This window comes from Sinocyclocheilus grahami, unplaced genomic scaffold (assembly GCF_001515645.1).
Source record: "Sinocyclocheilus grahami isolate Dianchi unplaced genomic scaffold, SAMN03320097.WGS_v1.1 scaffold1507.1, whole genome shotgun sequence".
Taxonomy (NCBI): Eukaryota; Metazoa; Chordata; class Actinopteri; order Cypriniformes; family Cyprinidae; genus Sinocyclocheilus; species Sinocyclocheilus grahami.
In genome coordinates, this window is record NW_015506686.1 from 93,593 (window position 1) to 106,132 (window position 12,540).

General features: G+C 43.5%; 2 protein-coding genes across 4 annotated transcripts in view; one reads left to right on the forward strand and one right to left on the reverse strand.

Moving 5' to 3' along the window:
* The window catches only part of LOC107570793 (potassium/sodium hyperpolarization-activated cyclic nucleotide-gated channel 3-like), a 29,964-nt gene that overhangs the window by 99 nt on the left and 17,325 nt on the right, over positions 1-12,540 (reverse strand). For 2 of the 3 annotated variants that reach the window (XM_016257052.1, XM_016257051.1), the window contains 6 exons: positions 9,888-10,106; positions 9,616-9,762; positions 9,136-9,376; positions 8,848-9,012; positions 6,339-8,525; positions 1-758 (listed from right to left, as the gene is read on the reverse strand). The exon at positions 1-758 is cut by the window's left edge and continues 99 nt beyond it. In XM_016257052.1, coding sequence (XP_016112538.1) covers positions 6,382-8,525; positions 8,848-9,012; positions 9,136-9,376; positions 9,616-9,762; positions 9,888-10,106 — 2,916 coding nt within the window. In that variant the 3' untranslated portion in view covers positions 1-758; positions 6,339-6,381. Of the gene's footprint in view, positions 759-5,540; positions 8,526-8,847; positions 9,013-9,135; positions 9,377-9,615; positions 9,763-9,887; positions 10,107-12,540 lie in introns of those variants that run through there. The other variant, XM_016257053.1, reaches the window with a different exon arrangement.
* Positions 11,315-11,916, forward strand: LOC107570795 (adhesion G protein-coupled receptor L1-like). The gene is made up of 2 exons (XM_016257058.1): positions 11,315-11,496; positions 11,584-11,916. Exons 1-2 carry the CDS (start codon positions 11,377-11,379, stop codon positions 11,830-11,832), a joined length of 369 nt encoding a protein of 122 aa, XP_016112544.1. The 5' UTR covers positions 11,315-11,376; the 3' UTR covers positions 11,833-11,916.

The window sequence follows — 12,540 nt, forward strand, 5'->3', positions numbered from 1 at the left end:
CGAACAGCAGCAGCTTCAGGTGTTTTACAGTTAAACGCACTTCAGCTCGCGAGCGGATCCGGTTCAGCGGGTTCAGCCGGTCCCTCCGCGAGGACGAGTCCGCCTCAAACAGTGCATCTCAGCGCGCTTCAGCATTAAAACCAAGAAAGACCAAACCTCGGGTTATCATTCCAGCGCGCGGCACTCACCTGTCAGACGCACGCACAGGTAAACACCGAGCGGATGAATGAAGCGTCCCGGGAGCAGGATGTGTTCGACACGTCACACGGGAGTTACCGAGCGCCCGTGACGTGTGCGTCCTCTCGTGACCCCGGCGTAGAGATGGAACGAATGAACGAACTAAAGCAGAGCGAATGTCGGTGAAACGGAAGAAATGAAACAGCCGCGCGACCCTGCTTCGCGCTGCACGGAAGAGAAGCGCTTTACCTGAGCCGGTGTCACCTGAGTCCCCCGCCGTGTCCCACCTGACCGCACTTCCTCGATGTGACGCGTCCGCTCCCCGGCAGCGCCTGCTCTCTATCCGGTGTCTTCCGCCGGTTCTGACCCGCTCCTGACGGACTCCGGCGGCTCCTCCTTAAACCCGCAACCAGGAAGCGGCTTGTCCTCCTTCCAGCGGCCGCGGGTGATTGGCTCTGCGGGCGGCGGAGGGCCGCTGGGGGGGGCTCTGCACGAGTGCCGCGCGGACCGACCGCGGCTGCTGATCACATTTAACGCGCTCCTTCCGTTTTCATGTTGAACGCGCGTTTCCACTTCTGCTTCTGCAAATGAGTCAAGTGACAAACTCTGAATTTGCATGTCAAATAAAGCGAGAACAACGCGGATGTAAATCAAACAAGCTTTGTATTCACACTAAACTCAGGAGCGACTCTGACGTGCAATATCATGCACATTATTAATACTGAAAGTGCTGTTGTGTGTGTGTGTGTGTGTGTGTGTGTGCACATGCTGCTATCATAAATGGTCATTTAATGTAAGTTTGGCTCGTGCAGGTAAAGCGTCTGATGATACAAGACCGTGTTTCTGAGACCAGAGCTGATGCATGAGAAATGAAGGAGTGTGTCAGGATGAGGTTAGTGTTTAACAGCTCACTCACTCATATTCACTGACTTCCGCTTTGATGTGGTTCAGTGTGTGTGTGTGTGTGTGTGTGAAGCACTGAAAGGGATTACAGCAGCAACATCCACATCAGCCAGAACTGAGGCACGCGTGGTCACACACCTTCACATCTCCACACAGGTGTGTTAGAGTCTCTCTCCTTTACCTTTTGTCCATTTAATTTCAGCATCTGCAGCAAATTCATGTTTGAGTCTGAATAAAACCGAGCTGTTTTTTCCTCCGTGTTCTCACGATATGGCCCTGACAGCCTGATGCATCAAATGCAGGTGTGTTAGTCTCTCTGAGCTGGTCCTGGGTCAGCACTTTCTCCGTGTCTCTCATCCTGAACATCTCCAGCAGGTGTGTGCAAACATGCAGCTCTAGAACTGCTAAACTCTACATGTTCATATGTGGGCTAATCTCGCTGAACTGGCAGAAAATGAGCTGTGAGCGCCACCTAGTGGATATTATTAGACACTGACGGTCACAAGCTCTTGTCAGCTGATCCATTTGAGCTGAAATATAGCAGATTTTAATATTTCAGTAATTTATCAACACATTCGCATGCTCACGGTTTTCTGATGTCGGTTAATCTTCCCACGACGCACAGTACAGCAAACAAATGCATAATTTCAGCCTTTTTGACAATCTTAATTATTCATTTTTATCATTTATTTCTAGTCATTATGATTATTAGCTTTTCAACAACTCAGGAACCCCAGTGATTGAAATATTTACATTCACACATCTATCTATCTATCTCAAACCCTTTCTGTAGTTTGGTTAGAAAGATCCAGAAACTGGATCAAGGCCTTATCTAGCAGCACCAAGAGAAAATAGGTAGAAATTATGTAAATACATATTGTTATGCAGTAAATAATGCACAAATCTGTTCATAAAGCTTCTGTTTCAGATGTATACCACATTATTATTATTATGTAAATGTTCTTCCTGTTGTCAGTGTTGTATATGCATGCATGCATGTTTGTACCAAGAGCTCATAAAACACAACACATTCCTTGTGAATAAAGCTCATTCTGATTCTGAAATTCTTCATGCATACAGTTTAGCTAAAGCTATTTTCTCCAAATGCATTTCAAAACCTGTAATCTAAAACAACAGGGAACACTATACGGAATCCCACAATGCAAAGTGTATGATCTTCAGTTTCCTGTGTGAAGAGAAAGATCAGTCTTGACTGTTAAAGTGACAGTTCATTCTGTCCCTCATGTGACTCCAAACCGCCACGACTTTCTTTCTTCTGTGGAACACAAAAATCTGACGCATGCATCAAAGTAAATGTTGCATTAATAGCAGAACCACAGTAAGCTGCTCTGCTAGAGATACGAGCTTCACTGTTCCCGGATTCTCTCACACAAACTATAAGTGCTCTGCTTCGTACTATGAATAAACGGGGCTGTTGCTACGTTCCTCACTGATCATCAACACTGTTATAAGAGAACAGAGCTTCATTACGCTGTCAGGAGCAAACGAGCCACCGGCCCCTGATGAGGTGCAGCACCACACACACATGAACATGATCCGAACACACGTGTGTGAACATGACTGACCACACACACCTACACACGCAAACACTTACACACACACTCATGCATGCACACACACTCACCTACAGAAACCCACACACACAGAATATCACACACACATGAACATGACCCAAACACACGTGTGAGAACATGACTGACCACACACACACACTCATGCACTCATTCATGCACACACACTCACCTACAGAAACACACACTCATGCACACACACACACACACACACATGCATGCACACACACACTCACCTACAGAAACACACACACAGAATATCACACACACATGAACATGACCCAAACACACGTGTGAGAACATGACTGACCACACACACACACACACACGAACATGACTGACCACACAAAAAAAGAGACAAGAGGGGGTATATTTTCGACCACACACTCATGCACTCATTCATGCACACACACACTCATGCACGCGCACACACACACACATAGAGAAACCAGCAACTGAACCTGTATGTTACAAATGGTACATTCAGAATTATGTATTGTTAGTGTGTGTGTGTTAACAAACAGATACAGAAAACTGATTCTAAATTCACTTTATTCTGATTTGGCAAAAATCATTTGTCACATGTTCATCATTACTTCTCTTAAGGCCAGTTCACACCGCACTGACAGACGCAGACCAAGGTCGACAGATGACTGAGTACAGTACGTCACTTCTCAGACATTCTAAGACATGTTCAAGCAGTTAAAGCAAGCGCAGACCACTGACAGAGTAACACACTGATCCAGCCAAACCTGACTAAAGTGTCTGTTGCGTGTTGTCAGTGTCTGTCAGAGCAGTGTGAATTGGCCTTTATATGTGACCCTGGAGCACAAAACCAGTCATAAGGGTCAATTTTTCATCTGAAAGCTGAATAAATAATCTTTCAATTGATGTATGGTTTGTTAGGATAGAACAATATTTGGCCGAGATACAACTATTTGAAAATCTGGAATCTGAGGGTGCAAAAAAATCTAAATATTGAGAAAATCATCTTTAAAGTTGTTCAAATGAAGTTCTTAGCAATGCATATTACTAATCAAACATTAAGTTTTGATATATTTACGGTAGGACATTTAATAAATATCTTCATGGAACATGATCTTAATATCCTAATGATTTTTGGCATAAAAGAGAAATGTATAATTTTGACCCATACAATGTATTGTTGGCTATTGCTACAAATATCCCCCAGCGACTTAACACTGCTTTTGTGCTCCAGAGCCACATATGTCATTGTATGTATCATTATAGACTATTATTTCCTTTTTCTCAAAAGCTAAAGCTGTGAGAACAAATAAAAATAAACATTTGGTCCTTAAATGTGCAATCTAGGCATCATGGTATTGGAGAGGAAATTAGACAACCTCACTATCAGCACAAAACACTAAGAAACAGCACTGGGTACAACATGACAGATTCATACTGGGAAAGGTGTGTGTGTGTGTGTGTGAGAGTGTGAGTGTGTGTCACTGAAGGGAAGCGGCTACAGTACAAGAGCAAGAGCAAGAGAAAGATGAAAGCTTCTCTGGTCCAGATGTAAGACCATAAAGCATCGGATGTTTATCGTGACACTAAAGGACAATGAGAGGCAGACACACTCTCGGAGGAACTCAAGAGAAAGATGAAAGCTTCTCTGGTCCAGATGTAAGACCATAAAGCATCGGATGTTTATCATGACACTAAAGGACAATGAGAGGCAGACACACTCTCGGAGGAACTGAAGCGCTGCTGTGCGCTCGCTGTTTAGTGCAACACACAACACTAGTTCAGTTACAGCAGAGTGAGAATATGAACATTAAAGTCATATTGTCCAAAACTAACATCAAACACCTGAGACAACAAACTACTAATGGATTGCTTCTATTTTTTAAGAAAAGAATATATATATTCTTTACAGTTATTTAAAAAGTATTGTCACATCTGTGATCCTAATTATTAGTTATATAATGGGCAAATGTTACACTTTGGTGATTAAAAAAGAGACAAGAGGGGGTATATTTTCAGATATTAAACGTCAGTCAGTTTATGCAGACTCAGGTGGTGAGGTTTCTGAGCATGCTGACACGGGCCATCAGTAAAATAACATTAAACGCTTTAACCAAAAGCCTCACACATATGGTCAACACAAACATTTTGTGAGAGAATGCAAAAGCTTTGAAATGTAATCTCATTTTGTTCCATCACAGTGTCCCTTTAGGGAATCCGCTTATATATTCTTGCATCAATGAAAGCACCAAATGGAAACTAGCCATAGCAACAATAGTTCTCCTTTCCTATGAGAATATAAAGCCAAAATCAATTCACACAAGAAGTCCTGTAGCATTGCTTCATCGTTTGATTCCCTAAATATGTCCTTTGGTCATTTTTCACTCGCGTCTCAAGGCGGTGAGATTTAAAATTTTGATTTGAATTCTTTTGATTTGCATACTGATCAGGTAATCTCTGGCTAACGGTTTGACAAAGAGAACGACAAAACACAAGTACACAAAACTGGTTAAAATGGCAGTTTCTGTTTTTTCATGTAGAAATACATTTTCTGCTTTAACACACTATGTACAATGCACCATTTATAGTTTACAGGCAGTGTACACTAAATCCACACAGATTCGTTCTGTCGAAACAACTTTCCAGACTCAAAATGTATTATTCCAGTATGGTGCCCAAGGGATTCCAGGACACTTTATATTAGACTCATGAACTAAAGTGCAAAACGAGTTGTGATAGTTCTAGTCCTGTGACAGAAGTTCAGTCACTAATATTGAATAACAGAAGTGATGGTAATTCCCTAGCTGGGGCTCGGCTTAGAGAGGTCATTTTATAGTCTCCAGACTGAGGGTGATCTGCTCTGAAAATGCTGCTTGTGTTCTGGAGGTGATGTTACATGGCTAGAACAGTTTCAATCTTATAAAACATTCTCTGATGTTCTGAATTTTTTTTTATCTTTACAAGGCTGTGCAAATGCATCTTAAGGTGGTGGCAGTTTTGCAGTTACATACCCTTTAAGACATTTTTGGCAAGAATGTGCGTCTATTCTGTGAAAGATTAAAAGCATTAATTTATCAGATCCCTGTTGAAAAGACCAGTGTTTCTATTCTGCAAATATCACATTAGGGGCTCTGTCGAAAGATCATGCTCATTCACTAGCACAGTGGTTCCTAACTCTGTTTCTGGAGGCCCCCAAACAAAGCACATTTTCAATGTCTACTTTGTCCGATACACCCATTTCAGGTCTTGGAGTCTCTACTAAAGAGCTGATGACCTGAATCAGATGTGAAACGTGCAGAATATGCAGTGTTGGGGGCTTCACGAACAGGGTTGGAACCCATTGTATCTAGCATGTTTTGCTGGAGATCAACATGAATACATTGGTTCACCAGTCAGACCGCTGCAATTCAAGCTGGTCTTTTCAGCAGGACTACAAAATATTCTACCTGACATTCCCAGATAACCTGGACAACACAGACACACTAGTTCTACTTTTGAGCCAAACATGTTCTGCTCTTCAGTTTTTACCGTGATTAGTTGATTAGTCAGGGATGTTAAACCTTCCTGTGGTCATAACTACAGACCATCACAGGGAGGGTCGAACGCAGACAGCATGCTCATGGAACCTGCAGAGCCTGAACTGATACAGCTGACTTGTGATATCTCATCTCCTAAACTCACCTCGGACAAAACACGAGCCTCTGTCCAGCGCACACCTCCCTCCTCACATACTAGCAGGATATTTTTGTGTCTTTGTCTCTGAATCTCTCTGCGTCTGAGGCAAGTCCTGCTCTTTCTTTGCCTCTTTTGTTGAAGTGGAGATGGACTGGAGGACTGTAGATGAGGAGGCAGTGGAAGCAGGAATGGGAGATGGACTTAAGGTTGGAGTGGGCAGAACGTTTAAGGTCTGAGTCTGGCTAGCAGCGGGCTTCTGTGGCTGTGAAGCAGTGGGAGATGGAGTTGATGAAGGAGAAGGTGATGATGCAGCAGCGGTAGCTTTAGCAGGTGTGGCTTGTGTCTGCGATTGGTTCAGAACAGGGGTTGATGGTCCACTTTGGGCTGGGGTATTGATGGGAGAGCCTGGGGTCCAGGAAGGATTTGGAGTCTGTATGGTAGTTGAGGTTTGGGTTTGACTGGAGACTGCAGAACAAGTCGAAGGAGGACCAAGAACATGGACAGCGGCTGGCATCTGGACAGCAGCACTCTGACCCATGGTGGAACTCATAGGTTTACTTGGAATCTGAGTGGGAAGCGGACTCTGAATGGAGGTTGAGGTCGGAGCTTGTGCAGCTGCTGGGATCTGGGCAGGAGTTGGACACCGACCCTGGGATTGGGTTTGGATGCCCACTGGTGTTCTAGATTGGGTGGGGGTCTGAATAGGGGTTTGAACAGGGGTTGGGGTTCGGGTCGGGGTGGGGGTTTGAGATGGAGTAATGTTGGGCGTTGAGTTGGTGGTGCAGGATAATGGGGACGGTGGAGGAGGCGTCTGAGAGGGTTTGGTACGGGAATTCTGAGCCAAAGAGGTGCCGGAAGATGAAGTTGGAGAGGTGGAGGTGGACTGAGATGGAGAAGGAGGGTGTAGGCAAGGAGGAGGAGAGGTTGAAGGAGTAGGTATTGCAGTGCCTGCTTTGACTCGCTGGCTTTGAGGAACCCCTAGACCAGAAGATGTGGCCGCGAGGGATAAAGGAGGGTTGGTGGAAAAAAGAGGGGTTTGCTTCGGGGAGGACGAAAAGGGGGCATGGGGTGACGGAGCTGATCCTGGAGCTGACATGAGTGGAGGTGTGTGTGCCAACAGCAGGGGTGTGTTTGTCAGTGCCTGTGTGGCACCAGGCGAGTTTGAGCTCAAAACACCTGCACTTCTTCCTCTAGCAAGTCCTGATGACAAAAGGAAGGGTGCCGGAAGCAGGTTTCCTCCGGATGCTTTGCGATGGAGAGGTGGGTGAGGTTGCACGCTCGCCCAGCTGCGGTGGGGGAGAGTCGGCTGGGAGGCGGAGAGCAGTCTGGCCTCCTGGGTAAGCCGACCAATCATGGGGAGGCCCTGGGTGCTGCCTCCTCCAACATGACGCAGCAAAGCCTCTTTGGCCCCCTGCGGAGCGGAGCCAACATTGCGCCCTTCAACGGAGAGTGGGGCAACTGCTGAGGTGGGAGGCGGGACTTTATGGACAGGTGATGTTGTGGGTTCTGTGTGGAGGCGGAGACTGTAATGAAGTGTTCTTCCAACCTGCAGGGGAGCGGGCACTGACAACGCAGGCATAGGAGGAGTTTTTGCAACTCCACCCGCTGGAGGAGCCACGCCCACAGCAGTCGGTCCAATAGTGGAGGGCGAGGGTGTAGGAGTTACAGAGGACGGGACTCCTCGGGGGGGCATCCCGCCCATTACGCTGATGAGAGAGCTGAGCGACTGCCGAGGGTGTAGTAAGGGTGGACGGGGAGGAGAAAGCGGGCAGGATGAAGGTGATGGTGAGATGGGAAGAGCGGAGGGAAGGAAGATGGCAGCTCCAAGGGCGTGTTGCTGTTGTAGCTGCTGCTGCAACTGTTGCTGCTGCTGTTGCTGATGCATCAAGGCAATGGCCACGTTGGTGGTAGCAGCGGCTGTCTGGAGGGGAGCATGGATCAGCGGTGCCCAGATCACCGGATGAGGTCGGGGTGAGACTGTGCCTCCCGTGCTGCCTCGGGTGCCAGCGGTGATGTCCTGCATGGCAGGCATGCTATCGTGCTTCACGATCTGCTGGACCAGAACACTGTCGCAAGAACCCAGGCCGGTGCCTCCTGCTCCTCCTCCGCGGCTCCCTCCACCCCGTCCCAAACTGCTGCCCGCTACAGATCCTCCCTGTGAGGTCTTGCGCAACAAAATCGAGTTCTTCTTACCTGTGAAAAAACATAATTCAGAATAGGGTTAGGACAGAAAGGAAATAACTGAATATGGTTATTAATGTGGACATCAAATTAACACAGACACAAAATTAAAGGAATATTTCAATCAAAATTGAAACTTCTGTCTCATTTATTTGCTCACGTCTCATATGGACTCATTTTATGGTGTTATTTTCTCATTTTTGTCAGTTCCCATTCTTTTTCCTTGTACCGTAAAGATCTGGGATACGGATTTGGAATGACATGAAGGTGAGTAAATGATGACAGATTATTTTCAGATCGTCTCTCTTTAACCACAAAATGGAGCAGGTTTTACCGATGCGATCAAGTCTGTCCACCGCCACCGTCTCGAAGGCCCGTCTCATCATGGGATGCTCTTCCAGAACCTCATTGAAACTGTCCACACTGAGGGAGTAAAGTCTACAGTATGTATCTGCTCGGACACTAGCTGTCCTCCTGCCACGAGTCAACAGACAGATCTCTGAGGGATGGAGAAAGACCACAAGGAGGTTAGAAAGGAATCTATTGGACAATAAACCTGGTTCTGAAGAGCTCATAACAAATATCTGACATCAGCCACTTCACAATCAGCCCATAAACTCACCTCCAAAGTATGACCCATCGCTGAGCTTGGTCTCCTTGCTTCCACGAGTAAGTACACTGACCCGTCCGTGCTGGATGAAATACATCTTACGGCCAACGGTTCCCTCGCGAATGATGAAGTCATTGGGCTGGAACACCTCAAACTTCAGCTTCGTTAGCACTGCTGTTACGAAGTTTGGGTCGGCGTTAGCGAAGAGAGGCATGTTAGCCACCAAGCATCGGCAGTTGAAGCTAACAATTTCCTGTTAAGGTCACAGTGCAAAAGCAAACATTAATTAGCAGGTTAAAGTTTGTATAATGCAAAAACTCACTCTTACCCACTAGCAGTTGCTACCACAATAATGCTGATGATTTAAACTAAAATAGTCCTGCGATATCTGCTTGTGTCTGAAAACACAAAGAATATCAACCTAATGCATGAAAAGAGCTGAGAAGTAAACTTTCGGCATCCACGAGTTTAGTGAATGTGTAGATAACAAACCTCCTTTAAGGGCTCGCTCAGCTCTCCCAGAATGTTATCCTCGTCAAACATCTTGCCCTGGTATCGGTGTTCATAATACTCGTGGATTTTCTGCCTGACATCTGCTGGAAGCTTATGGAACGACATGTACTGCTCCACCTGCTTATACTGGACATCAGATGCTCTCTGTTAGTCAGAACGCCAGCACATCAGACTGATTGGGAATTATGGAATAGATTTAATAACGATTTATTCATGAAGTCACCAGAGATCAACATCGTCCAGGGCTTTACCTTCTCCTGGTACTGTCGGCGTGAGGAGTCCAGGGACTGGATGAGGGCCGTGGCGTGGCCGATGAACATGGCGTAGCAGGTCGCGCCCACGATCATGCTGAGCATCGTGAGCCAGACATCCGTCATTCCCTCTGGAGCCTGAGCGCCGTAACCGATGCACAGCATGTGACTCATGGCCTTAAACAGTGCATACGTGTATTGGATGCCCCACGTGTCGTTCTGAAACACAGATCACACGGCGGACAGTAAACGACTGCATCCACACCATCTGACTGATGCTTGAGCTTCATCAGGTCAGTTTAGGGTTAGGGGAAAAATGTTTATATAAAGATGATTGATACACCTTCATTTATTGACACTGGCAATGCTCAACTCTTTTCATACAAAAGAAAAAAAATCGCCAATTCCCATAAGACTCAAAGACAACAACAAATAAATAAATACAAATAATACATATATAATAAATAATTAATATTATTTAATTATTTTTATTTAATTACATTTTTTATTATTTAATAAATAAATAATAATTAATTAATTTCTATTTTAAATAAATGCTATTCTTTTTAACGTTATTCATCAAATAATCCTGAAAAAAGTATGACAGGTTCCCAAAAAAAATATTGCGCAGCACGACATTTCAACATTCAACATTGATAATAATCAGAAATGTTTCTCGAGCAGCAGATCAGCATATTATACTGATTTCTGAAGATCATGTGACACTGAAGACTGGAGGAATGATGCTGAAAATACAGCTGCACATCACAGAAATACATTACAGTTTAACACATATTCACATAGAAAACTGTTATTTTACATTAGAATAATATTATAAAATATTACCGTTTCTTACTGAGAAAAAGATACATTATAAAAACGTTTTAAAAAATCCTACCAAAGCCAAATTGTATTATACATTAGAAAAAGCAAGTTTATTTATATATCGCAAAGGTAATTAAAAAAGTGTTTAATTATTTAAAATGTTTTAAGAAGAAAAGAAAAGATAAACTGCAATCAGTTTAAAGAATCCACATCCAAAAGAAACCAAATTAAACCTGGAAGTAATGAGAGAGTTTAACGCCTTTAAAAAATGAAAAACAAAGAATAATTATGACACAAAAATAAAAGGAACTATATCATAATATTTAATATATCCAATTTATTATTTCACAGTAATGTGTGACTAATGTGGCATCAGATTAAATGAGTGTCATTGATCATGTGACTTAAATATTCTTTTATCATCTCAGATCCGTCTGGAGAACGTTATCATCCGGTTTAGTTTATGAAGCTCCGGTGCTGTTAAAGACACACCAAATACATTCTCATTTATTCAAAACAAATGAATAAATAAAAAAAAAAAACATTTTCTCACAGAGAGACACAAACACACTCTTATAAACGGCTCACGGGCGTCTGTGTGTTGTGACAGCTGGAGAATCACTTCAATCCAAACTGTTCGTTCTGGAATTACTCTGAGCGCTCGATGACGGGCCAGTGGTCGTCACAGGGCTGCAGACGTCTGCACAGCAACAACACGCACACCACCTGCGCCTGCTCGCATCTCACCAACTTCGCTGTGCTCATGAGCCACCAGCAGCCCGCCGTGAGTCTCAAACACTCACACAGGCGCTTAACCCTTCACACGCCGCATGTGTCAGTCATTCACGCTCTGTTGTTCTCTCGGTGCCAGTATCCCGGCGGCGTTCAGGGTCTGATCCTGTTCGTCATCACGTGGGTGGGGATGGTGATCTCTCTGGTGTGTCTGGCTCTGTGTATCTCCACCTTCTGCTGCCTGCGAGGCCTTCAGAGCGACCGCACCACCATCCACAAGAACCTGTGCCTCACGCTCTTCATCTCACAACTCCTCTTCCTCATCGGCATGGATAAGACACACTATACCGTGAGTTCACGAGGACCAGACCTTAACAGACCACATTAGACTAAACCAGACAAACATCAGACCAAACAAAACTATATCAGATTAAACCAAACCTCATCAGACCAAACAATCAACCTAAATCAGACCACACCAGACTAAACCAGACACACATCGGTCCTAACATTTTAAATTGCAATAATATTTCACAATATTACAGTTTTTTCTGTATTTTTGATCAAAGAAATGCAGCCGTGATGAGCAGAAGAGACTTCAAACTTTTGAACACTTGTGTACAATTAATACTAAAGTCACACCAATTTCAATTAGTGTTGTTATAGTTTCATTGTGATACTGTTAAAGCTTTTGTTAATATTTTGAATGAGATATTATTTTATATTTCTGCTTTCATGTTAATTTCAAGTTTTAGTAAATTTTTGTTATCTTTAAATATTTCTATATAGCTTTTATTATTTTTTGTTTCAGTTTTAGTTATTTTAGTACATGAAGTACTGAAATGTAGCCTTGGAAACTATCTGAAATCAAATGTTTAATTTTTTAATATTTTGTTTTATTTCAGTTTATTTTATTTCAATAACAAAATGTTTTAATTTTTCATTAAAAACTTTCATAAATTTGTTAACATTTTATGGTCTTTAGTTAACTATAAAAACCCTGAATCCAAGCAAAAAATTTTTTAATATTTTAAAAGAAATGTAGAATTTAGAATTAAATGAAAACTATATATATATATATATATATATATATATA

What these genes read in the sequence shown, in the direction of transcription:
- LOC107570795 (XM_016257058.1), top strand. Translation starts at nt 11,377, where the DNA reads ATGACGGGCCAGTGGTCGTCACAGGGCTGCAGACGTCTGCACAGCAAC. An exon ending in TGAGCCACCAGCAGCCCGCC is followed by an intron (nt 11,497 to 11,583) that starts GTGAGTCTCAAA and finishes TCTCGGTGCCAG; the next exon opens with TATCCCGGCGGCGTTCAGGG.